General features: G+C 35.5%; 2 protein-coding genes across 4 annotated transcripts in view; one reads left to right on the forward strand and one right to left on the reverse strand.

The window, feature by feature from the left end:
- MYBL1 (MYB proto-oncogene like 1) overlaps positions 1-12,950 on the forward strand; it is a 37,429-nt gene extending 24,479 nt beyond the window's left edge. The window contains exons 9-16 of one of the 2 annotated variants that reach the window (XR_005989791.1): positions 672-905; positions 1,977-2,345; positions 4,256-4,398; positions 4,953-5,067; positions 8,233-8,349; positions 8,443-8,547; positions 9,072-9,186; positions 10,325-10,461. Coding sequence is in view for 1 of the 2 variants with exons in the window: in XM_041768431.1 (XP_041624365.1) it covers positions 672-905; positions 1,977-2,345; positions 4,256-4,398; positions 4,953-5,067; positions 8,233-8,349; positions 8,443-8,547; positions 9,010-9,186; positions 10,325-10,453 (1,389 nt within the window). In the remaining variant the exon portion in view is untranslated. Of the gene's footprint in view, positions 1-671; positions 906-1,976; positions 2,346-4,255; positions 4,399-4,952; positions 5,068-8,232; positions 8,350-8,442; positions 8,548-9,009; positions 9,187-10,324 lie in introns of both variants that reach the window. The other variant, XM_041768431.1, reaches the window with a different exon arrangement.
- A 12,324-nt stretch (positions 12,951-25,274) lies between these two features.
- On the reverse strand, positions 25,275-25,766 carry LOC121499079 (transcription factor BTF3-like). Of its 2 annotated transcripts, XM_041769600.1 has the most exons (2): positions 25,382-25,766; positions 25,275-25,321 (listed from the first exon to the last, which is right to left on the reverse strand). In XM_041769600.1, the coding sequence occupies exons 1-2, from the start codon at positions 25,764-25,766 to the stop codon at positions 25,275-25,277; spliced, it is 432 nt and encodes a 143-aa protein (XP_041625534.1). The 2 variants fall into 2 exon arrangements, with proteins under 2 accessions (XP_041625534.1, XP_041625533.1); XM_041769599.1 differs by having other exon boundaries at positions 25,275-25,766.
- Positions 25,767-26,855: the final 1,089 nt, after the last annotated feature.

Below are 26,855 nucleotides of genomic sequence, written 5' to 3' on the forward strand. Positions count from 1 at the left end.
TTGTGGGGGCACATAAGAGAGGTGTCTGAGGTATAGGTAGTCAGAGAAGGATTCCTCAAAGAACTCTATTTTAGCCTAGTCTTGAAAGGCAATGTTTGTTTTGTAGCAAAGTGGATGAACTGCGACATCATTGTAGGTGGAATAGGTAAAAGTGGATGATCAATTGGAGGACTTTCCAGTATTTGAAGTGTATCTTAAATGAAGAATAAAAATTTTCCCTGACCTATATTGGAGAACATTCTAGATAAAAGAAGCAAGTAGTATGTGCAAAGGCACTCTAGGGTAAAAGACTAACTCGTGGGAATTACAACTATAGTTGGATATTCGGTATTCCCTGGAAGGAGGGTGTATGAGTGAAAGTGTTGGGATATGAGGTGTAAAGGGTAGAGAAAGACCAGATTCTGGGAGTTTGAACTCTATATTGTGTACATATGCTAGTTTGTTAGTTTTATTTCACCATGACTTTATAAATTCAAAAAAATTAGAAAAAAGAAATAGAGAAAGAGGTTTAATGAAAATATGTTTACATCCATTTTGAGGGAAGACAGTATATTTGCTACTATATTTTTTGTGAAATGTATGTTATCCTAGAAAAAACTCTTACTTAAAATCCAAATTTATGCTTAGGTTGAGAATGACAAATAATATTCACATTTCTTTTGTACTTTTAGCAACCTGGAAGCTTTTCTAGCTGGTCTGGTAGTTTCCTCATGGATGATAGCATGTCTAATACTCTAAATAGCCTCGAGGAGCACACTAGTGAGTTTTACAGTATGGATGAAAATCAAACTCTGTCTGCTCAGCAGAATTCACCCACAAAGTTCCTGGCCGTAGAGGCAAATGCTGTGCTGTCCTCTCTACAGACCATCCCAGAATTTGCAGAGACTCTAGAACTTATTGAATCTGTAAGTTTGAAATTTTGAGATTACCAAAAGCTCAATTTTAGTAGCATGATTTCATGTTCAGAAACTTAGTTTAAGGGACACTGACCAGTTTTGTTTTAAGCATTCTTTTGTATGTCATGCTTAATTTTATTTTGATTTTTTGCAGTGGCTTTTGGCAAAAACAATAAAAAATTTATATCTTTATCTTACTATGTACTATGCCTAAAATTTTTAGAAATTAAAATTTAAGAATTTGTTTTTTACTGTACAAATTGTATATTAGAGAGAGTTGGAAACTAGAGGAAACTGTAAAGAAGAAAAACCCTCCATAAGCCTAGAGTTAATAATTTGAAGTATTTTCTTTCAGGCTGTGTTCTATACATATAAAACATATGTACATGCATATATATATATTTACTGAAATATACACCTATGTATTATGTTTGTAGATTTTTTTCTACATTATATCATGAGCATGTCTTTGTTTTCTTAACTGTTTTTTGAACTTCAATTTTAATGGCATCATACTCTTTCATATGAATGTAACAAAATTTATTTACTCAGTATACGGTTATTGAGCATTTAGGTGGTATCCAGTTTTTCAGTATTACAAATTATAGAATATATTATGTAAACCTTTGTGTAAAATCATGATTTCCATAGATTAGATTGAATTTCTGGATCAAAATGTATGACCATTTTTGAAGATGTTCCATACACATTACCAAATTATATAGAATTTGATAGTTTTTCTGATGAGTATAGTGTGAAGTTTTATGAAGAATTGTACTCTTTGATAATAACTTAAAATAATTCTTTTTATTTAAAATACTTTGACAGTAAGCTTCCGCTGCTGAATTAAACGAAATATTGTAGGATGTTCCAAATTGGAGTTGTAGTAAAACCGTAATCTGTTCCTCTCAAATGGTCTTTCTTAAAAGAAAAAAGAGAGAGATGAATAAGAAAAGCCTATTTCTCATAATAAAAATGAGTAGTTAACTTTGTGGAAGTCATCTTTCTATGGTCAATATCATATTTAACTAGTTACATAGTTTAAAGGATTAACTTAGGTAAAGCTTTATTTTATTGCAGGATCCTGTAGCATGGAGTGATGTTACCAGTTTTGATCTTTCTGATGCTGCTGCTTCTCCTGTCAAGTCCACCCCAGTCAAACTAATGAGAATTCAACACAATGAAGGAGCCATGGAATGTCAATTTAATGTCAGTCTTGTACTTGAAGGGAAAAAAAACAGTTGTAACAGTGCAGACAATGAGGCTGTTCCTGTAACATCCCCGAATGTGGCCAAGTTTAGCACTCCACCAACCATCCTCAGAAAGAAGAGAAGAATGAGAGTGGGTCAGTCCCCTGGCAGTGAACATAACGATGGCTCCTTTAATGATGGCAGTAATACAGCACTAAAACACACACCAGTGAAAACACTACCATTTTCTCCTTCACAGGTAGAGTTTTGTTTTTGCTTATGTTCCCAAATGTTGGTGAGCTCAATTACATTAGATCCTTAATATCCTTACTAGCACTTTGTTCCTTTGATAACACATAAAAATGGATAAAGTATTTAAATGTATACATGAGAGTGCTAAGCTCCGGTAGATCAGAAGCTGTCTCATAAAGTGTAGTAGTTGTGTTATAGTATTTTAAAATTTTTAGAGTTAAAAGGGATGTTTTAGATAAATAGTTGTGTATCTTTATAGGATTCATCAGGAAATAGGTCCAGAAAGGTAAAATGGCTTGCCCACAGTTATCTAATGACAGAGTTGAGACTGAGATCCAGCTTCCTGATTAACTGTTCAACAGATACTGAGTATACATCCATAGACAACTACTCACTGTAAGAATTTCATGTGTGTGAAGGTTTTTTTTAGGGATGTCAGGAACTACCCACTTTCTCCTGGAGTTATGTCCCTGGGCAACAGATGTTTATAAGAGATATAAAGCAAACTGTAGCTCTTATTTTATAGTACTATCTTTCTTAACAAATACTGTGTTCCAGGCTGTATGCTAAACACTTTTCTTATAGCATCGTAGTTAATTCTCTTCCAAAACCCTTAGGAGTTGGAACAAATTCAGAAGTTAAGCAGTTTGCCTACGATCAGTTAATAAGAGAAAGGAATTGAGGTTTGCTCAAAGTGTCTTGGTAGATTAAAAAGTTTTATGGAAAAAGAAGGACATTTAATGGTCAAATAAACTTGAAAGATCCTGGGATAGTGTTGGAGATGTATTTTGATGCTGGGATGGTAGGAGAATCTGGCTGTACATAAGCACTGTGTTCTCTGAAAATTATTCCCCCTGTGCTTCAGGGGGATGACATTTACACAGACTACAGTTTGAATAGTTGTGTTTCCCAATACCACCCCAGCTGTCAGAGTTACCAAGATCCTGAGGAAGGTGAAACCGGGTTGGGCACACTAGCAATTTTCTATTTTTATAGAGTTTTGAACATTAGTAATTTTTGTTGAATTATAAATCCTAAAGTGGAAAGTGGCTGAGAAGGTTGAGTCATGGTAATAAAGACCTTGTATCCCATAGTAAAGAGCTTGAATTGATGGGCACTACTACAGGGTTTTGAAAGGATTGGACTGGTAATCTTAGGGTTAAGTATATTTGCAAATATTAGGAGCTGGAAGTGATAGAGCATTACAGTTAAGTAGCCTTAAAGTAATTTCCACTTCTTCCTACCACTGCTTCTATTCTCTTGGCTACAAAAATTAATATTTCATGATTATATGTAAATTAAGATTCAGTGAGTAAAATTGGATTTTATGTCCAGTGTTATTTGAAAAATGGATTCTTGATACCAATTCTGGCTGTTCCAAGGTTCTGAGCTGTATTCTAGGTAGGCAGATTTGTTAGCTGTATTATCAACAAAGCATTATTATTTTCAGAATTCAAAGATTTCTTGTAGAGAAGGACACTTAAATTGCTTATTAATAAAATAATAAAACTTTTTTCCAGTTACATTGTTGTATGAAACTGTTATAATAGCAGCTATTTATGGTTTCTATAGATTTCTATTTATATTTGTTGTAATTTTATCAATTGTTATAAAATTGTTATACTGTGTTCTGTAACTTTTGAATATTTGTTAAACAACTATTTCTTGAATACCTATTATGTGGTAAACACTTAGAAGAGCTGGGGAGAGAGTGATGAACAAAATAAAAATTCCTGCCCTTATGGAGCTTAATTTTCATGGAGTGGAATGTAAATGAAATATTATTGGTAATTCTTTTCTAAAAGGAATAGAGAAATATCTTATATTTGAAAATATCCTTGAAAATCCTATCAGTTTAATATTTGTGTAAGGATTTTAACATTCTAGAAATTGTCTCTATAAACTCTCATTTTTTAGTTTTTCAACACATGCCCTGGAAATGAACAAATTAATATAGAAAATCCTTCATTTACATCAACCCCTATTTGTGGGCAGAAAGTTCTCATTACAACTCCTCTTCACAAGGAAACTACTCCCAAAGATCAAAAGGAAAATGTAGGGTAAGTATTAAATAATTGTGTTAGCACAATTTTAAGAATTATTAATGGGTTGCCGGGCTGGCTCAGTCAATGGAACATGCAACTTTTGATCTTGGGGTCATCACTATAAGCCCCACATTGGGCATAGAATTTACTTAAAAAAATCATCTTGTTTAAAAAATAGTTTTTTGTTTATCCGTATATCCTAATCTCTATTCATATAGGACTTAGAATTGAAAAAAAATCATAAAAAAAAAGAAAAAATTATAACCTCATGTTTCATTTCTACTGACTGTTTCATTCCTACATCAGCTAAATGTAATGAAAAACTTTGATATGAAGCGAAATAACATTTTTAGTACTTTCTTCTACATTTGTCTTTTTCTATTTTAAGGTGATTGATTGGAGTAAGAATTAGTTTAGGCAACATACTTTAAAATAGTCCTAGAATGTTTAAATAAAGCATGTGTATATGCAAGAAAAATTTAGTGTATACTTTTGTCATGAGTGTGCCTTCGTTAATGCTTATATAATCAAATTTTGACTATAATACACATATCTAAATGATTGGCTAGGTTTAGAACACCTACTATTAGAAGATCTATATTGGGTACCACACCAAGAACTCCTACTCCTTTTAAGAATGCGCTTGCTGCTCAGGAGAAAAAATATGGACCTCTTAAAATTGTGGTATGTATGCTCTTTTTATTTTTAAGAAATATCTTGATTTTAATAAAAGTTTTTGATTTTTATCCTTTTTTTCACATTTTAAAAAAGATGTTCACTGAAATTGATAAAATTTTATTTCTTGGTTTATAAATTTGAATTTGCTGTGTTAATCCTTTTCCTTGACTTATAAATAAACCTTTGCTTGGCTTGTTTTGAATTCATGCCTTTTTTAATGTTATGTCATCTAGAGAAAGCAAATCAAGTGTCAGTTGAACCCTTTTCTTAATACTAGAACCCACCTTTTAGTAGTTTCTGTGGTAGTTACCTGCAGTAGAATAAAGTAATTTTAATATTTTGATATACATAAGCACTTTCCTAATAATACTTAATGAGTCTGATTGATCAAAATACCTCTTTAAGGTTCAGTTTACTCTTCAATCAGTGGAGATCATAAAACACATCCCAGCGGGTTATTTCTGGAGATTAAAAAAAGATAGTAGAAATAAAGGGATTGGTGCTAAGTTTCAAGTAGTATGTACGTAGTTGCTGCTCTTGTATTTTTAATAATCGTGATAGCAATAGTAGTTCATAAATGGAGGTGGGAAGTGTTATCTGTGTTTTTGCATAGTTAACTTTGAAGTATGTTAGATGAGCTATGGACATTCTAATTCCAGGCAGATACAGATTTCTGACAAGTTAGGTTTGTTAGAAATAAAATATTTAAAAAAATATATTGGTCTAAACTCTAGAGAGTTTAATTATGTTTAGGAGAGAGTTTAGGGAGTTTAATTATGTTCCTCTATTTTTAGTCATATTTTGGGTAGATTCATTAATTCTAGTTTGCTTGATTTAATTAGTTTTCTACCAAAAGGAATGTCACACCCTCAAATCTCTTTCCTCTCTAAAATATTGGTTTAGAGGGTGCATAGTAGGATTGATGAAATCTTTTTGTCCTCTAGCTCTATAGTCTGCTGCGAACAATTTTATTCTTTTTATTCTTTTTTAGTTCTCTAGACTTTTATTTGCGCATACACACATAACAAAAGTGAGATCACACTTTATGTACTATCTTGTAACCTTTTAAAAAATTTTTAAGAATAAATATGTATATTTGTATCCCATAATTTTTGATGTTTGATACTCCATTGTATGGAGTTACCTAATTGATTTGACTAATCTTTCCAGTGTTTTGCTTTTCATTTTAAAATGCATCGTTCAACAAGTATTGATTGAGTGCCTACTAGGTGCCAGACATTGGGCTAGGCTTTGAGGATGTAATGTTGAACATGTCAGGTATGTTGTCTGCCTTCATAGGAGTGTGTAGCCTAATTGGGAGCTAGGCAAACAATGATTTGAAGGCATTTAAGAATTCTACAGTGCCTCAGGGTCATTTGTTCAACATATAAATTGAATAAAAATTGTTATTTTAATACTAGTGTGTGGGAAATTAGGTTTTAAATTAAGTCCCTATCAGTTTGTTTTCATTTGGGAAGAATTTATGCATTGCCCAAACAGATCATTTTCATCAGCAATTTAAGATAAAAAGAAAGGAATGATTTAGTAATTACAATTTCTAAAATATCCATATGCTCATATATCTGTTTGCAGCAAGCTGACTTTTCATTCCTCCTGTTCCATCTCCAGTTATTATTTACTGAGTACCTACTATATGCTAACCATTTACTTTTCTAATGTATCTTACTTTGAGTCACATGTACTTCTTAGAGACGGCTCTAAAATTTTAATCTGGTATGCCTTAAATATCTATTGCTTTCTTAGTAACCATTGATTTTTCTAATGTTTGCTGAAAATCACTCAAAAGACTAAAAGCTCTGAAAGTCCTTTAAATAAAAATCTAGATTTGGGTAGTATTAAACCTGAGAAGTATTACATACAGTAGTTCTTTTCTTTGTCACATTAGGACATTTGGTAGTGAAAGAATTCATCTGTGTCTTAGGCACTTCTCCAGGACATTTGTATTCTTATGAGGGAAAAACAAATCGTAGATTTTTTTTTTAAGAGTGCCTAATCAATATTCTTTGTGAAATATAATCCTTAAAACAAAAGCTTCTGGGGCATTACATAAAAATACTGACATAATTTCTGCATGTGTCAGGCTGTAGATGAGAGCACTAAAAATTCTGTTTCCATTCTTAAAGTTTTTGTAAATGCTGTGTAATCTCATTTATAAATGAATGTTATTCTCTCTAGCTTTGTTGACTGGGAATATAAGCTGCTGGTTATTCTGTGCTGTCAATTTGTTCTTTATTTAGTGGCACTGTGATTGTTTATTTTAAAGCAGATCTTGGCTATGGTAGGGGTTGTTTGATATAATTAAAAACATTTTTTCCAGGGGCGCTTGAGTGGCTCAGTTGGTTGAGCATCTGACTCTTGATTTTAGCTCAGGTCATGATTTCAGGATTGAGAGGCAAGTGGGGCTCTGCACTGGGTGTGGAGCCTGCTTAAGGTTCTCTCTTTCCCTCCCCCGCCCCCCAGGCTCCCATGCATCCTCTCTCTTTCTAAAACAAATCGTTCTTTCTGACTTACACAGTTGACTTAGCTATTTGATAGGAAGCTAGGTAAATAATATTTTGATACTATTTCAGTATTTAGCCCACACTCAAGTTTCTTTCATATAGACACACATACACACCACTTCTTGAAAACTGTCTCATCTCTAAGCTTGAGGCTAGGTGTACAGAGATATATACAAAGATGAAAAAGACGTGCTTACTGCTCTTAAGTAGCTCACACATTTAGTGGTAAGAGAAACATGTTAACTAGTAACTACATACTATATAATAAGTACAGTAAAAGAATAAGGAGAACTAGTATAGTCCCAATTTGTTATGTATTTCTTATTTTTTCTATTTTTATATAAAAATATTTGGGAAATAATCTCTTATCTGTTTAATTCTGAGGCTCCTGATTGAAGCAGGAGCTACAGCAGTTTCCCCTGAAGGAGAAAGCTTAGAGTGAACAAAGTGCACACTTCATTCAGTGTTTGTAATGCTCAGTATTATTTTTGCCATAAAACTGATTAGTTAATTCATTCAACTTTAAGTATCTATAGGGACTCAGAAAAAATTATACCAATAATAAAAAAGTATAAAAGATGAGTTTCTATATATGGGGGGGAAGGGAATTGATATAAAAGACTCTTTAACCCTTTTAAAAACAATTTAGTCACAGCCACTTGCCTTCTTGGAAGAAGATATTCGGGAAGTTTTAAAAGAAGAAACTGGAACAGATATATTCCTCAAAGAGGAAGATGAACCTGCTTACAAAAGCTGCAAGCAGGAGGTAGTCTTTTAGTATTATTGTTAATAAAAGTCTTTATTTTAAAAATAAAAGTGACTTTACCATAATGCTTCTATTGTAACTTATTCATTCTAGCATACAGCTTCTGTAAAGAAAGTCAGGAAATCACTAGTCTTAGATAATTGGGAAAAAGAAGAACCAGGTACTCAACTATTGACTGAAGACATTTCAGACATGCAGGTTTGTGAAGAATTATTGTTGTTGTTAATGTGATTGCTATTGTTGTTGTTAATGTGATTGCTTTAAGTCCTACTGGTTCTTGTTTCTTACCCATTGTGTTGTTAGCTCATTAGAGATTCATAGTTACCTTTAGCATTTATTATTTTGCTTATTTCAGAAAGAAACTATTGACTATAGAGAATATTTTATTTATTTCCTTCATTTTTATATTCGTTTTGTTTTGAGAGGAGTTTACTCTTTTATGTATGATATCAAAAAATGGTAGTTCTCAAAACTTTAAATTTCAGTATTTATCTTTGGTTAATTTCTGATTTAATTTTACTACATTACTAGAAATTTCGTTGGAGCCAAAAGCTTTCTTGGAGGGAAATGAACAGGGCTTCCACTACCACTTACTCAGTAGTCTCTCTATTTGTCTCCATTTTTGAATTAGTTATTTTCCTCTTCTTTTTTCTCTCTTAGTCAGAAAATATATTTACAACATCTTTATTAATGATACCATTATTGGAAATACATGACAATAGGTGCAACTTGACTCCTGAAAAACAAGATATAAATTCAACCAACAAAACATATACACTTAATAAAAAGAAACCAAACCCTAACACTTCTAAAGTCACATTGGAAAAGAACCTTCAGGTATGAATTTGTAAGTTTCTTTCAGTGATTTTTGTTGTTGTTATCACTTTGTTCAGTTATCACTTTGGACTTACTGATCACAAGTTATACTTTTTCTTTTTAGATTCAAAATCGACTATAACAGTAACTAAACATTCACCATTATTTTGTCACTCAAACTAGATTTGGGTTTTGAGATACTGATTCATCAGGGCACATATGAACTAAACAATTGAAGTTGTGGCCAGTCTCATCTGGTGATTTCTTAAGCACAATTTCATTTTTAAATTAAAGTTATCTAAGTCTCCTTCTGGCCTCTCTTCTTCTATAACAAATATGTGTAGCCCTAATTGCTATCTTGAAAGGGTAAGTGGTTGGAAGCAGTTTCAGCTTGATTTTGTTGGTATAATTGTTTCCAGTGAACTTTTTGGCTCAGAAGTTGTAAAACAAAATTCTTTTTTCCATTGCTCTGCAGCCATTATGTTGCTGTAAATGAAGCCTGGAAAATTTTTTACTACGTTATCTTAAGAATTCAACCCAGTTAGTTTGAGAGTTCATTGAGGATGAAGTTCTCTTCTTTAGACCACAGCAACAGCAGCACTAGCATTCCTGACGCTTAAGCAGTTCTTGAAAACATCTTTGGCAATTGGATGTGGCCACCTATCTCTGTCTTTAGCTGCTGCCCTTCAAAGAGCCATGTAGCATGTTCTCTTAATCCATATTAAATGGTTTGATTTCCCAGTGTTTAACACAGAACTTTTCAGGAAAGTAGATTACATAGCAGATCATACCAAAAATGTAGTAATCTTTAAATCTTTTGCAAAATTTTGAAGAATAAAGACTGACATTTCTTTCCATGCTAAGACTGAATTGAGGGGGTTGTGGTTAGAAAATTTATAAACTGCCTCCACAAATCTATGAACAAAATAGCTAAGAAAAAAGGATTTTAAAAAATTGATCATAAATATTAAAGTATTTAATTTAAAAACATTGTTTAATAAAGAGAATCACAATGCCATTATCCAAACATGTTTATAGTGATTATTTGTCATTATCTAGTTGGTTGAAATAATTGACTTTTAAAAGTGTCATTAATTGTAAAGTGGAATGGATAGTTATTTTAGTAATTTTCATATCACTATTAATATTTCTTTCATAGTCAAATTGTGAATGGGAAACAGTGGTTTATGGAAAGACGGAAGACCAACTTATCATGACAGAACAAGCAAGAAGATATTTGAGTACTTACACAGCTACCAGCAGCACTTCAAGAGCTCTCATACTGTAAACGTTATTAAAATTGATGAAATTCCCTACTTTCTTACTGTATCCTATACTAAATTAGGTTGCAATGAAATTTTTGTCAATTAATTGTTTTTAAAGTTTTAATACAGCCCTAAAATGGTTTGCATCTTTTTTCATATTGGGGAAGCAGGAAGCCCAGCCACTTAAGTAAGGGGTAGGTAATTTCATGGTTAATTTTTTAAGAGATGAGATTTAAAAAAATTGTTTTTAAAGAACAAGATCAGAAAACCATATTAGAATGTTATGGATATCCTAAAAGTAAATTCTCACATATTTTCTTTAGAAGATGTATGTTGCTACTCTCTTGATGCTGCAGTTTTGTTACAGATAGGTTTATGAGTATGTATGATTTTTGAAATTAGTCTATGTATGGGAAGCACACGTGGTTTTATGAAGTACTTTTGCCTACGTGCTGATTTACTTAAGCTACCATTTACAAAGAAATACAGTGGAAAGAAATTAAAAGAAGGAGAGAAAGTTGCACTACTAATTTTTGGTATTTTCAAAAACAATAAAATTAACTACAGTGTTAAATGTATTTATTTGAGCATAGTACTAAAAACAAAAAGCATTGAAAAGGTTTTTTCCCTTATTAGTAAAGAGTCAGTATTTTCTTCATAAATCTCAGAAGAGCTGAGAGTTTTGTTGAATGTATTGTACAGTATGTAGGAGCAAGACTTTGTAAATTGGAGAGAAGTCTTTTTATAATTTATTTTCATTTTTAAAGCTTAAATGTAGATATTTATACCTATACAGGGTGTCTAGAAGCCAGTGTTGTTTCCTGTTATTTACAGCTAACATAAAGAACAATTTTGATGTTTAAGTATGAAATATGAAACAGTAAGTTATAGCTGCAAAGAATACAGTATACTGTATGTCACATCTACCTAAATATTGCACTATGCCCTTTAAATCATGTTGGTTATAAAATAGTTCTAAAAATGTACTAAATAATAATTTAATATTTTCTTTTTAAATTATATGGGGGGGTCATATAAATTAATCTGGTGATTTGTATATGTGTTTGAAATTTTTGCATTTTGTTTAAACAAATAATATGGTACTTTGGTCCCTAAAAACAGTCTGCACTTAGAAGTTTATTGTATTTACTCAGTGTTTCAGAGGTAGAGAACATTATCTTTTATTTATAAAAATATTTTGTCCTTTTATAAATGTTTTGTGTTTCTCTACAGGTTACAACAGTTGCTTCAGTTGCCTGTTTTAGGTGTTTGCACTTATTTCTTTTTGAAAGAATGTCTTTATTTGCTTTTGTGTAGAGATTTTATGTACTTTTTTTTTTGAGACATATAATGGTGTGCTGTCAACTTAAACACTGACAGGCAAATAGAATTGTACACTGTAGTTGTAATTATTTATAATTGACACACTCTCTCCCTCTCCACTCCTGAAGTATGCTGCTATAGAAAATAGCAGAATCGGCTTGCTGCTATGAGAGAAGGAAAGAGCCACCACCACTTGCACTGTGTGAAAAGGTAAAAAGCAAATGATGGCAAGTTCTCAAGTTAACTTAATGGAATCAACCATTACCAGGCAAATTCTTGCAAATGCCAAAATACTATGCCTTAAAACAAAGACAGCTTAAGATTTTCTGATGTTTTTATGTTAATAGAAATGGTAATACTAAGTATTTTAATGCCTAGCTCTTGAACAGTAGACATAAAAGGGTTTTAAGCTATTTAAATCCACTTGCTCATTTTTGCATATTATATGTAGTGAGAAGTGAAGAAAATGTGTGGTACTAAGATTATGCCTTGTTGATAACAAATGGATGAACCAATTTGAATCTTCTTAGTGTGTTTGTTAAGTCTGTTGATTGCTTCCCAATTAGTGAACTTCTCACAGAAATATCACTTTATAAAACCAATGATTGTAGCAAAATCATACTGGATCATTTCAATTTCAGTTACTTTGAACTAATAGCACATAATGGTTTTTGTTTGTTTGTTTGTTTGTTTTAATGTAGCCCATAGCCCTTAGCTGGTTTGGATGTACATAGTTTCCAGTCACCAAAGTATATCTTGGAAGAGCTATATTTTTTTAAAGCATAATTTTTCTTGAGCATTAAATTATCCCAAGTGTAATATATTGCAGATAAGCCTGGGCTTATTGGACATAGTACATATTTGGGTTGGTATTGGTTGAATCCTTTAGTTAACTGTTTTGTTGCTTTTTGCAAGAAGATTTTTAATCTTAAACATGTCAGGCATCTTAAGTCACCTTTACACTGTTGTGTTCATTTGAATTTCTTTCAGTATGTTACAAAAATGCCAGACATACATGTAGCAGCCATACTTGCATGGAAACTGACTACACATATATAATACTGCATTTTTTTGTAAGGTTTTCACATTAATACAGCAATTACCCTGACTAAATTGAGTTTTTTGATGTATGGGAAAACTTTCCATTATAAGAGAATCTTGCATACAATGTTGACTATTAACATCCATAATAAAGCATCTGTGTACAAGCTGACTTGGCATTCCTCATTTCACTTTGGTTTTGTGTTTTATGGTATTGATTGAACCCTTAAGGACTTAACCCAACATTCTTTTTTTTTTTTTTAAGATTTTATTTATTTATTTATTCATGAGAGACACACAGAGAGGCAGAGACATAGGCAGAGGGAGAAGCAGGCTCCTCAGAGGGAGCCGTATGTAGGACTTGATCCCGGACCCCAGGATCACACCCTGAGCCAAAGGCAGACGCTCAACCACTGAGCCACCCAGGCATCCCTTAACCCAACGTTCTGTTCTTAGACTTTTTTTTCTCCTTTAGAACTGTCTATACAGTTGATTTTACCTGTTAATACAACTTGACTTCCTTATCAAACTGTGGAAATAATTATACAGTCTCTTTCAGAGCCATATTTTCAACTGCTTTTAGATATTTCCATATGACTCTTATGTTAATACCTTAAATGCAACATGTTCTCTTTTTCCCAATTTGGACCTACCCTTCCTTTTCTCTCTCTTAGTGGTGTTGCCTTCCCTTCCATCACACATTGAGAAATCTCCTGCCTCCCTCACCTCCCCAAATAGAAATTTGTCGTAAATTATCTACCTAGGGATACCTGGGTAGGTCAATGGGTTAAGCACCCTGTTCCTGATCTTGGCTCAGGTCATGATCTCAGGGTTGTGAGATCAAGTTCCATGTTGGACTCCATGCTCAGTGCAGATGTCTGCTGAGATTCTCACTCTGCCTCTCTCTCCCTGTGTTCTTTCTCAAAAGAAATACATAAACTTTTTAAAAAGTTCTTAGCCTGTCTAAGGCCATTGCTCTAAATCTATTCCTTCATCTCTTACTTGGATTGTTGCACTAATTACTCTAATTTCCATTCTATAGAAATATGAAGAAATTGTGCCAGTGACATCAGGGTGTCACCTGCAAGGCCAAATGTCACCCAGTCAGGTCTGCAGTATTATGTTGCCTCAGTGAATTCGTCACCATCTAGATTTTACCTTTAGCTTTTTAGGCTTAGAAATCTGATGGGTTAAACCACCAAAAATGAGTTTACCCTTTAGTAGAATGCTTATCTTGAATATGCAAGACTGACACATGAAACTATTAATTTACAGTGAAATACTACTGCAAAAGGACGAGGTACATTCTCTTATGTGAAAGCATAAGGAAACAAATATAAAAATTGTATATATCTGATCACATCTCTTCTGTTCAAAGATTTTCCATAGTTGTCTGTTGCCTAGATAAAAATAATTCTCCACTTCCTAACCTAGACCTGTTGGATCTTCCAACAACATATATGTGTATGCTTCAATCTCCATGCCTGTGTTAGTAATATTTTCTCTGCATGATTGCTTTGCTTTGTCTCAGCCTGTTAAAATTTTACTTATCCTTGATGGCACAGATCTGTGAATCATTTCCTGATTATCATAGTGCTTCCATAAAACTTTCCCCCTAGACTTTGTTTTGAAGAATGGGAATTGCTATTTATAGCTCCTTGTCTAGCATGGTGCTTAGAAAAATCTCAGTAAGTGTTAAATTGAAAGAATTTTTAAAAATTATTCATGGCTCTATCAGGGAATATTAGCCATATTTTACACAACAGATTGATTATAAATAGTTTTGGCTTCTATCTACATGAAACTAGTTTTATTTTATTGTCAATAAACTATTATTTTGTGAAAATCTTTTAGCTCACTTTATAACCATGTAATTTCCTGCTTGGTTTATGCATCTATAGAGTAATAGACTTGTCCACCAATCAGACCTTTAATTATAATGTAAAACAGATGGTATTTTTAAAAAAGATTTTATTTATTAATTCGTGAGAGACGTAGAGAGAGAGAGAGGCAGAGACATAGGCAGAGGGAAGGAATATGCAGGAAGCCTGATGTGGGACTCAATCCCAGGACCCCAGGATCATGCCCTGGGCCGAAGGAAGGCGCTAAACCACTAAGCCACCCAGGGATCCCCCAGACGGTATTTTTTGAAGAGGTACTTCCCACTCTGTGAAAAGTGAAAATTTATTTTTAACTAGTGGAGGTAAAATGAATCAAGTGAGTTTCCATTGGAACATTATACTTTCCCCTTCCATGGTGCTTTTTTTTTTTTAATAATAGATATGGTCAAGAATATGAAATATGCCAGCAGATAGCCAAGTAAAGTGTACCAGGAGAAAAATTACTCATGGCTGACATGTGTTGTCGAGAGAATGTTTCTGAAAACTTTTTAGCATCTTGGCATTAGTATGTTAAAAGCTGTTGCTTTTGAGCAAACTCAGTATTAAAAGAAGTGTACTATATATACTACCCTTATTTCTGAAGGTCTCAGATCTGATGTGCTTATGCTGTCATTTTACTACTGTAATTTTGCTAACCATGCTAACCATACCTCAAAAGATTGGATCAAATTCTGACACAATTTCCTAAGCCTCAATACAGTTAGCACTTATTTATTTGTTCAGCTAGCAACTAATACTTAGCCAAGTGTTTACAGTACCTGGTGCTTGGTATTGGGGGATACTATGGTAAACAGGACATGACCCTTCCCTTAAGGAAGCTGATATTCTAGAAGGGGATCCAAATAAGTATATAATGGCATCTCTTAGGCTGAAAAATGAGATGGATCAAGTAGTCAAGTTTCCTCTTATATTTGTAAATACTCATTTGGAAATTTGGGCGTTGCCTAGATAGTGTGAATTTCTTTTCCCCACATACTATGGAGAATTGGTTAGCACCACCCAGGGATCTTGCACCACCCAGAAGTTCACAGCCTGAAAGTTTGAGTATGGCATAGCAGCTGGAGCCATGTGCCAGTCGCAAACATGTCACTTATTCTTCCTGACAACTCTATTAGGTAAACATTGTTATAATCCACTTTTGTGGATATGGAAACAGGCTTAGGTTAGGAGACTTGTCCAAAACATACAGTACAATGTCGAGCTGGAATTCATTCAATCATCTGAGATTTGGGTTGATTCTTTAAAATTAAGCAAAAGGGTGAGGAGTACAGAGTAGATGATTTCATTTCATGAAAGTACAAAAACAGGCAAAAATTATGCTATTAGAAGGTAGTGATTACCCTGAGCGGGAGGATTATTAAAGGGAGCCTTGAGGAAGGGGTCTTCTGGAGTGCTACAATGTTCCATTTCCTGCTGTGGCTGCTAATTTTGTGGATGTGTTTCAAGTTTGTACAAATCCAGGCTCTTCTGTATGTATGCACATTATGCTTCAATAACAAATTTTTTTGAATTAAGCTTTGGTTGGATAGTAGAGGGAAATAAAAGTGCTCTGCCAGAGCAAAATGTAACAAATGGTCCTTACATGGTTCCCTTCATATGCTTATAAGAGTCTACAAGAGTTATGCACTCAGCGGAACTTCTCACTGTTCTTCTCTAGCATATATTGAGCTCGTTTCTTCTGGTAAAGTAAATTTATGCAAGATTTCTACATGAAATAAGTGAATATTTCCTTGGACTGTATATGCCAAACATACCAAATTTTTATTTTAAGAGCTTACTCCACTCCATTGCATGAACTCTTTACTCAAGCCAAACTAAACAGTCACAGTTCCCCATAAATACTCCACAATTACATTTTTCAACTTCTGCTCAGCCTCTTGCTTTTACTCCCACCCCACTGAAATGTCCACATCAAGTTACTAGTAACCAAATAACCGTCAATCTCATGTGGTCCACTAGGTGCTTTGCACCTTCTGAACTGCATTTCTTTATAACACAATGTGTTACTGTCTTTTCAGTGTTCGTGTTCTCTTAACCAGCACTTAATTCACTCATCTGATTAACCTGCATTCCTCATTCCCAAATTCTCAAGTTCCCTGTCACCAAGGGCTAATAGGCTAGTAGACCTTCTCTAGTTGACTAAACACTTTTTGTTGAACAATGAATGCAAATATTGATAGATGAGAGAGCTTCTACATTTTTTAATATATCCAAAATATTTTAACATTTAATATACATTATTAATAAAGTATTTTACATTCTTTCCACCACTCCTCAACCCCTGCTACATTCTAAGTCTTTGAAATCCAAAGTGCATTTTACACTTAAAGCACATTTCAATTCAGACCAGCTGCATTTGAAGGGCTCAATAGACAAATGTCAAGTGGCTAGTGCACTGGGCAATGGAGTTTTAAATCACTAGGAATTCACAGAGAAAACGTTCTGTAATTCAGAGGAAACACTACCTATTTCAGGCCACAACAGACCAACTTAGTAAATTACAGCCATTGGAATCCTTCCTCTCCACCTTCCTTTCACCCTGGGTCTTTTTAAGTTCATTCATTTAATCCCAATTCTCCTTGCTGACCTTGGGACATGCCTGTCACAAGCTTCAGTTTCTTCATTAGTAAGATAGAGGTCTACTACCTTCTTGACTTCCATATTACTGTCTCTTTCAGTGGATTGTAAGCTTTCTGTAGGAATGTATCCAGCATTAGCATACCACCTGGAACTATGCAAAACACAAAGGATATAGCAGTGAGCAAAAACAAGCAGCCCTGCCAGCATGCTTAAATTCTGAGAGGAGAGGTAGGACTCCAAGTGAATAAAGGAGAAAAGATGGTCCCTTGAAAGGTTATGACCAAGGAAACTGATGTGTTTTCCTCGGGAGAAAGTTATGTGTGAAGTGAGATCTAGCAGATGGATAGGCATGAGGAAACTAGGTAAGGAGAGTAAGGCCCTGTGGAGGGAGCAGGCATTCCATATTCAAAGGCCCCAAAGCCGGAGTGAAATGGTGAGATTGGTAGAGGAGGACAGTGCAAAGAATGTTCCTGAAGAAGTGGACGAGCCCTGGTAGGCCATATATTCCCTGGGAAACAGTGTGATGGAGATGAGCATGCAGGATGTGTGTTGGGGAATCAACACCTGAGGAAGGGAAGGGGAGCAGGATTGGGCAGAGGGAGAAGCTGGCCACAGTGCTGTCTCGATGAAGACGTTGGCCAACTCCATGGGGAGCTCTGAGGCTCAGGTGGCTCTTCAGGATGTCCCAAGTTAGGTGAGGAGACCAGTTCTTTTCGACCCAGGGTCTCTTATTGGAAGTGGGCTGCACCAGGAAGGGGGCCTGCCCTTGGGTGAGGACTCTCCTCACAGAGCAATTCATTGACTTCAGTTTCTTTTGTGGAGCAAGAGGCAGGGTCATCTGCTGAGAAAGACAGGAGGAACTGATGGTGTGGGAAGCACTGCCAGAGATCTGAGGAGAGGAAAGAATGTTTAAATGATTGTTGAGGAAAACAGGGAAGGAATTTGACTAGGGAAACACAGTAGAACTGCCAAGAAATGATGAGGACTTGTTTTGGCAAGCATGAGTTCAGGCCCGCTGCTAGGTCCATAACGATGTTTTTGTGTTAATTAAGTCCCACTTGTCCCCTCAGCTGGGGAGCATGGCCACAGGCAGGGGCCCTGAAACGATACATAGTGATACACATCTGCCTTGCCCTTGGCATCCACTGCTGGGGCCACTTGGTCCAAGGCATCCGCAGGAGCAGCAGACAGCATTTCCATTTGCCAAACAGACACAGCAGAAGGACTGAGAGGCAGGGTTAGTGTGGAATATTATCAAGAAAGCTGGTTTATAGAATAAGCAAGATAACCTCAACTGGAGGTCACTTTGCCTCCTCTGAGTTTCCATTGCACTTTATCTGTCCCCCATTTGTAGTTGTCATTACTTTTGTCCTTTGTTAGAGCTTTTTGTGTCTGCCTTGGCTCCTCTTCTAAATTTGCGGCTGAGAGCTCCAGCTCCTAGTGTGCCCTCAACAAATATTTTTTCAATGTTCTGGAGAACTGTCTTCTGGTTTTGGGCTCACCTACAGTGACTTGATTTATAGCTTAGTCGAGTATTTGTTAGTGGAGGAGGAAGGGAGCCTGGATCCACGCCTGAGGTTCCTCATTCATTCATTCACTCAGCTGATATTGATCATGTCCTACTATAAACTATTAAGGATAAACCAGACCTGGTTCTAATTATGGAATTTAATGTTTAGTGGGGGGAATGTTTAGGGAAGGAAAAATTCTTCCTCTATCCTTCATGATCTTCCAGCTGGACTAAGCATTAAATTTACACAAGCTGGATTAACAGAGAAAAACCCAAAGTTTTATTATGTGTGCAGAGTCTCAGTAATAAAATCTGAGACCTATGGGCAGCCCGGGTGGCTCGGTGGTTTAGCGCCGCCTTCGGCCCAGGGCATGATCCTGGAGACCTGGGATCGAGTCCCACCTCAGGCTCCTTGCATGGAGCCTGCTTCTCCCTCTGCCTGTGCCTCTGCCCCTCTCTGTGTGTGTGTCTCTCATTAATAAATAAATAAAATTAAAAAAAAATGAGACCCAAGGAAATTATCAAAGCAGTCAGTTTTTATATATTTTAGACAACGAGACAATAAATCTGTGAGGAATTGACAGGATAAAGAAAACAGGTGTTTCAGAATTTTAATTAGTAGGGAATTCTAAGTAAAATTAAAGCTGTGATAGTTGATTAGAAAAAAATAAGATTTGTTTCTACAGTTTTCTTGGCTTTTAAAATCCCTATCTCTGGTGATAAAGATGGCTTTTTACTTCTTAGGACAGGGAGGGTATTTTTCATATGGAAGATTTGTTTCCTGCTTTTAGGGGGACAGAAGAGGAGATGAGTATCTTCGCATCATCTTTTTCTTAAGTAACTTTTATTTAAAACTATCAAGATGTAAAAGGTGCACATCTTGTGGTGTCCTGCCCTTGGCCCCTACAGTGGGGAGAGAGACACACTAAACAAATAATCACGCTAATGAGTATATAACTACAAACCAGGGTAAGCATTCTGAAGGAAAAGAATACAGCGTTTTATGGAGGTCTATCACAAAGGGCTCCAGCTATTTGGGTGGTTGGCCAGAAAAGATTTTCCTCAAGAAATGATGCTTGAGTAGAAGAATCCTCAGCTGCAGAATGGGTTAGAGGAAGAAAGATAAAATATAAGAATATGAACAGAATGAAGCTAGGAATATTTATTGGTTGGCATTGGCTATCCAGGCTCTATGCAATCTTTCAACAGGGCAGGGTTTCTTGACTTCTACTGCATCTGCTAAAACAATGCATTTCAAGATCAGAGGTCACAGCTGCTGGGGATGAGGATGCATGGCTGGATTTGACCTCTGTGTCTTTCAAAGTCTCGGGAGGGCGCAAGAACTATGGCACCTGTTTGGGCAGTGTTGGAAGATGGAATGCCAGCTCTTAGGACAAACCCTTTGATCTTCTGCTTCTCAATTAGCAACTGTAGCTACTTATGGCAGAATCTTCCCCTACAAATGTCTACAATCTGTCAATATAGCTGTGTTGACCTGGAAAATCAAACCCAACATATACCATGAGGGCTTTATCAGTTATTATAATTACCAAAATATTGTGTTTACTATTAAGTCCTACAGGAGTCTGGAGTTTATTGAAATAGTATTAAAAAAAAAAAACCCTGAAATGACTTAAATGTATGTAAAGGAAGTTATTGGGGAAACTCTTTAAAAACAATGTAATGATAAATAGTCTTCTGGATTTTCCATGAGTAGTTTTTTAACTTCGAGTTTGGTTGGTTTCTTATCAGCCAGTTAGCTCTTGCGCCCATAATTTTGTCATTTCTGCTCAAGAACTATCAACTCATCCTATTCAAGTCACTGTGCTCCATTATTTTGGATAATAGAAGTTTGAAAGAGAAAGATCTTAGATATCTCTGTGAAAAATGAAATTATTACACTACACTGTGCTTTATTAGTTTCCTATTGCTGCTCTAACAAATTACCACAATTTATTGGCTTAGAACAGAACATCTTTATTATCTTACAGTCTGGGATTCAGAAATTTGATCTTAGTTTCAATGGATGAAAATCAAGATATGAGCCTTCATTCTTTCTGGCTTTGTGGGAGAATCCATTTCCTTGAATTATCTCACTCTTAGAGGCCACATCTCACGGCTCTTCCTCCATCTTCAAAACCAGGAATAGTGGATGGTGTCTTCCTCATGACACATCTTCTGATGTTCCTCTTTCTAGCCAAATCTCCTCTCTCTGTCTCCTTTGTGATTACTCTGGGCCCATGTGGAAAATCCAGGCTAATTTCCCCACATCATGACCCTGAATTTAATCACATATGACAACTCCTTTTTAGCATGTAAGATAACATGCTTAGGAGTTCTGAGAATTCACACATTGACATTTATGGAGGTCATTATTCAGCCTCCCATATTACGTTATCACAGTAGTGTTTGGCAGAGGTGTGTCCATAGGCAAATTTTGATTAGTGGGCTCAACATAACATATTAACTACATAATGCTCAGAAATTGTAATCAATGAAAAGAAGCTGTCCAGAAGGCCCCTTATAAGGTGAACTTTATCTTAAAAACTTCTTTTCCCCCCATTACATTATTTTAGTTTCATTCTCATTTGTCACAATCTTTTTTTTAATGTTTTACTTTTTTTTTCTTTTTTCTTTTTTTTTTTTTCTTTATGATAGTCACACACAGAGAGGCAGAGACACAGGCAGAGGGAGAAATAGCCTCCATGCACCAGGAGCCCGACGTGGGATTCGATTCCGGGTCTCCAGGATCACACCCTGGGCCAAAGGCAGGCGCTAAACCGCTGCGCCACCCAGGGATCCCCACAATCTTTTTTTAAAGCATGGATGAAGGTTTCTCTACTGTTCATTCATGCATCCAATAAATAGACGTTCCTTATATGTGTATGTGGGAAGCATTCTCCCCAGGCACGGGGTTGGGCACACTCTTCTTATTAGGAATCACCATTCATCAAGCTACAGTGATGTTAACAGATAAAAAGCCAGATCAGCTCAGCCTAATGTTTGAAAAATATAGGAGCCAAAATTCAAGATATAGAGAAGAAAACGATATTGAAACTTTGGGAAAAGCAATAGTAGAAATTAGCACAAATTTCTCATGCCTTTGGGCTGGAGTGGAAATAGGTGGGCCAAGTAAGAAATGAGAGGTGGAAACATGAAGTTTATCATAGAATCAAAGTTGATTAAGTAGATATATTTTTTCCACTTTTATATATTTAATTTAAAATCGGAGGTCAATTCTAGCTCTTAAAGAATGCACAATTATTAGACATTTACTTTCAGTATTTAGGGAAATTTCCTTAGAAATATTCAATTATCTCCAAATATATATAATTTTTTTTAAAGTAGGCTTCACACAGCATGAAGCCCAATGCGGAACTTGAACTCATGACCCAGAGATCAAGACCTGAGCTGAGATCAAGAGTCAGATGCTTAACCAACTGAGCCACCCAGGTACCCTCTCCACATATATTTTATTATTTATTTATTTTTAAAAGATTTTATTTATTTATTCATAAAGACAGAGAGAGAGAGAGAGAGAGAGAGAAGCAGAGATACAGGCAGAGGCAGAAGCAGGCTCCATGCAGGGAGCCCGACGTGGGACTCGATCCCGTGTCTCCAGGATCACGCCCTGGGCTGAAGGCGGTGCTAAACCGCTGAGCCACCCGTGCTGCCCTCCACGTATATTTTAAACATATACTCTTTTAAATACAAAAGAGAATTTTAGTAAAAGAAATCTTGGGAAGTAACAGCTATATCTCACAGTCTATTCTTTAAAATTAGTTAACTTGTTGGGGTGCCTGGGTGGCTTAATTGGTTAAGCATCTACCTTTGGCTTAGATAGTAATCTTAGGATCCAGGGATGGAATCCTGAGTCAGGATCCTTGCTCAGTGGGGAGTCTGCTTCTCCCTCTCCTCCCTGGCTCATGCTCTCTCTCGCTATCTCTGTCTCTCTCTCAAATAAATAAAATTTTAAAATAAATAAAATAAAATAAAATTAGTTAACTGGTAATTTATTTCCTTTCTCCAGTACTGAGAGGTGTATGCAGCCCATTTTCCTGTTCTTTTGTCCCAGATCTGCTTGTGAGATCTTTTATAGGTTTGTTTCTCCTACCCACATTGCAATTTTTCCTGATCATCCCTTCTTCCATTATTGTATAAGAGGAAGGTTGCTGAACTGAGGTTGGAGTAGCTATAATTGTTGAAGCATTTCTTTCAAAATATAGGAGCCAAAATTCAAGATATAGAGAAGAAAACGATATTGAAACTTTGGGAAAAGCAATATAGGAATTAGCACAAAATTTCTCATGCCTTTGGGCTGGAATGGAAATAGGTGGGCCAAGTAAGAAATGAGAGGTGGAAACATGAAGTTTACCATAGAATCAAAGTTGATTAAGTAGATATATTTTTTCCACTTTTATATATTTAATTTAAAATCGGAGGTCAATTCTAGCTCTTAAAGAATGCACAATTATTAGACATTTACTTTCAGTATTTAGGGAAATTTCCTTAGAAATATTCAATTATCTCCAAATATATATATATTTTTTTTTAAATGTTTTACTTTTTTTTTTCTTTTTTCTTTCTTTCTTTTTTTTTTCTTTTTTCTTTCTTTCTTTTTTTTTTCTTTTTTCTTTCTTTCTTTTTTTTTTCTTTATGATAGTCACACAGAGAGAGAGAGAGAGAGAGAGAAGCAGAGATACAGGCAGAGGGAGAAACAGGGTCCATGCACCGGTAGCCTGACATGGGATTCGATTCCGGGTCTCCAGGATCGCGCCCTGGGCCAAAGGCAGGCGCTAAACCGCTGCGCCACCCATGATCCCCACAATCTTTTTTTAAAGCATGGATGAAGGTTTCTCTACTGTTCATTCATGTATCCAATAAATAGACTTCCTTATATGTGTATGTGGGAAGCATTCTCCCCAGGCACGGGGTTGGGCACACTCTTCTTATTAGGAATCACCATTCATCAAGCTACAGTGATGTTAACAGATAAAAATCCAGATCAGCTCAGCCTAATGTTTGAAAAATATAGGAGCCAAAATTCAAGATATAGAGAAGAAAACGATATTGAAACTTTGGGAAAAGCAATAGTAGAAATTAGCACAAATTTCTCATGCCTTTGGGCTGGAATGGAAATAGGTGGGCCAAGTAAGAAATGAGAGGTGGAAACATGAAGTTTACCATAGAATCAAAGTTGATTAAGTAGATATATTTTCTTCTCTGAATTTTGTATTCTTAAAGAATCCCTTCCTCCCAATTGGAAAAGCTTTGGGTCCCATAGGTCTATATCTGCCCCTGTGGATTAGTGATAAGAGGTAGAGCTGCATTTTGAATTTGGGTCTTCTGATTCCAAGACCTGTTCTATTTTTAGACTATGCAGAAACACAGGAACGTATAAATAGAATGTCAGGTGAAAAAATAAAAGCAGAGTATGAGAAGTATAATTGTAGTAATGTAAAATTTTTGTGTCTGGTAAGAAACTGAAAGGAAACACTTTCAAGCTAGCAGTGGATATGTTGGAATTTGTGGATTAGGAGAGGTCCCCCCCACAAAATTTTCTGAAATGCTAAATTACTTTATTTATTTTATTTTATTTTTTAAAGTTACTTTAATAGTATAGGACAAGACTGGAACTATAGAGGAATTATTTGCATTTGAATTTTTTAGTGGTTTAATGAATTGCAGGATTAGTTGTTCAAATTTTAAGTGTTGATAAAGCAAGGCCAGTTTACCAACAATTGAATTTGTGAATTCAAATTGCAGCAAGTAGTTTATTTTTTCTCAAGGTATTGGTATATGATTTATATTATCTTGGTAGAAGTAATATTGAATTTGACTTCCAAACACTCTAGGTTGGATTTCTTTTTCAGCATGTCTTGATGTTCACTGTGCTTAAATGAGTTTTCTCATTTATGAAGTAGAGCTAACATTGCTTATCCCTCCTCTACATCTGTTATTTGGAGGTGGTGAAACTGGACAGGGGGTCAGAAGGCCAGGATTCTCATCCTATACTTGACATCAGCCTTGGTCAGTTAACTTAACCTCTCCAAATTACAGTATCCTCTTTCATAAAATGGGAACCTCTGAGATAACATAAAATGAGATAATAAATGGATATATGCTTGTCAACCACTGAATTGCCTACAAAAACAAAGGCATTCTTGTTGGCCAAATGAGCTATTGTATTATTACATCAGGAAAACAAGTCATTCTATTTTTTTTTCCCTAGGCAAAGAACTTTATTAGCCTTGCTTCCAACTTTATTCCCAGGCTTCTTCAGCTTAATTAGCTGCAAAGAATGAATTGTGTATAAGTAAAAACTGAAAAGAGCTGCAGTGTCCAAGGGGCTTAGGTTTAGGCTTAAAAATATTAGAGATCTAGATTTTATCAAATCCATGAACAAAATTTTAAAAAGCAGTCATAATATAAAATAGCAGCTCCCAGAAACTTCTTCCAAGTTTTATCTTCTTCAGAAGTTGACTCAGTTCAGTTTGCTTCATTCTTGGAAGCTTCATCAAAATTCTCCACAAGATCTGGAACTTCATCATCATCATCATCCTCTCTGGTAGCAAGTGGTGCTTTTCCATCCACAGATTGTTTGGGCAGAGCTTCAGCCAGTCTTCTTAAACTAGTCAGACTGTCTGCACCAAGCTGATTTAAGATACTGGGTAGCATTTCTGTCAGCTGCTTTGTCTCAGCATGGCCTGTAATGGTGAAAGCGTTCGCTGCCAGTGATGCCTGAACTTTAGGGTTGTTAAAGTGGATCACTGTTCCTTGGTTTGTGAACATATTCACTTCTTCCATACCAGAGATATTGTTTATCCCTAAATTCTTTAAGGAGAACTGAAGTTTTTTATCATCTGCTGTAGCTGTTCTATGAACCACCTTCTTCTTTTGGCGAGCACTCCCTTTCCCACCAATACGCACTTGTGCTTGCAGTTTGGCGAGTTTCTCCTGGTTCATGATAATTTCTTTCATCTCGTTGGAGCGGAAATGGGACTGCGCAGGGGGAATAGGGTTGGCGCTCAGGGGGTCTAGGGTGGACCAGATGAGATTAGATGCACACAGGAATGCAAGATGGCCAAAACAAGTTATTCTAAATAGAAATCCTGTTCAAATTATCAGAATAGGTTGTCCAACTAGCAGGGGCAAGGATAATGATGAGGGCAGGAAACCCTATCTGTCTTATGCACTACTGTAGTTTGAGTATATGGTGCAATACTTGACATATAGTAAATGCTCAATAAATTTTTGTGGACTAAATGTGCATCAGCATATATGGAAGAACAATTCAATTTTGCTCTACTCCAATGTTGGGCTCAATGCTAGAGTGTAATTTTGATCCATTATGTTGAAGGAATTGCATTTTAGCAAGAGAGAATAAGAATGAATAAAGGGTAGAGAATGGAAAATTAAAGACATTCATAAGGAATGACAAGTAGCACACTTTGGTTTGAGTGTGAAGTGCAGAATAAGTAATAATACAGTGAAAATGCACATTAGGTTCAGATCCTGAAGGGTTTCTAAAATCCTGGAAAGAGGGTGAACTTTATCCTGAAGGAATTTGGGAGTTTATCCATCTCTGAGCATGATCAAAGAATTATTTTTATAAACTAGAGCCTATGTGTGAATAAGATATGGTATGTATTATTTCCATGGAACAATGGGAAAATTTGTTCTGGCAACAGGATGAGAGAGGCCACTGAGGTGTGGTTCACTTAATGACCATTGGCTCTATGCCATAATGCAGCTAGTAATTAAAATTTATTCCCATTCAATTAACTGACAAATATTCATGAGTATTTCCTGTGTGCAAGACCCTATGGAGGCTGTGCGTAGCACTCACAGATGTGCAAGACAAAAGCAAATATTCACATTGCTTAAAGCTTCCCCAGAGAGATGAACATATACATGTGAAAAGTTTAGCAGAAAACACATGGCAGTGCTTCCTGTGTAAAGGAAGGGGTAGAGATAAAGGGCTTTAAAAAATCTGGGAAGATTGGCTGCTAGACAAGAAAAAACATTGCAATGAAGGTCATTGGTACCATTAGTTTATTAGTTTGCTTG

This window comes from Vulpes lagopus, chromosome 9 (assembly GCF_018345385.1).
Source record: "Vulpes lagopus strain Blue_001 chromosome 9, ASM1834538v1, whole genome shotgun sequence".
NCBI lineage: Eukaryota > Metazoa > Chordata > Mammalia > Carnivora > Canidae > Vulpes > Vulpes lagopus.

Excerpts from the sequence above, each read along its gene's own strand:
- LOC121499079 (XM_041769599.1), bottom strand. The coding sequence starts at position 25,766 with ATGAAAGAAATTATCATGAACCAGGAGAAACTCGCCAAACTGCAAGCA.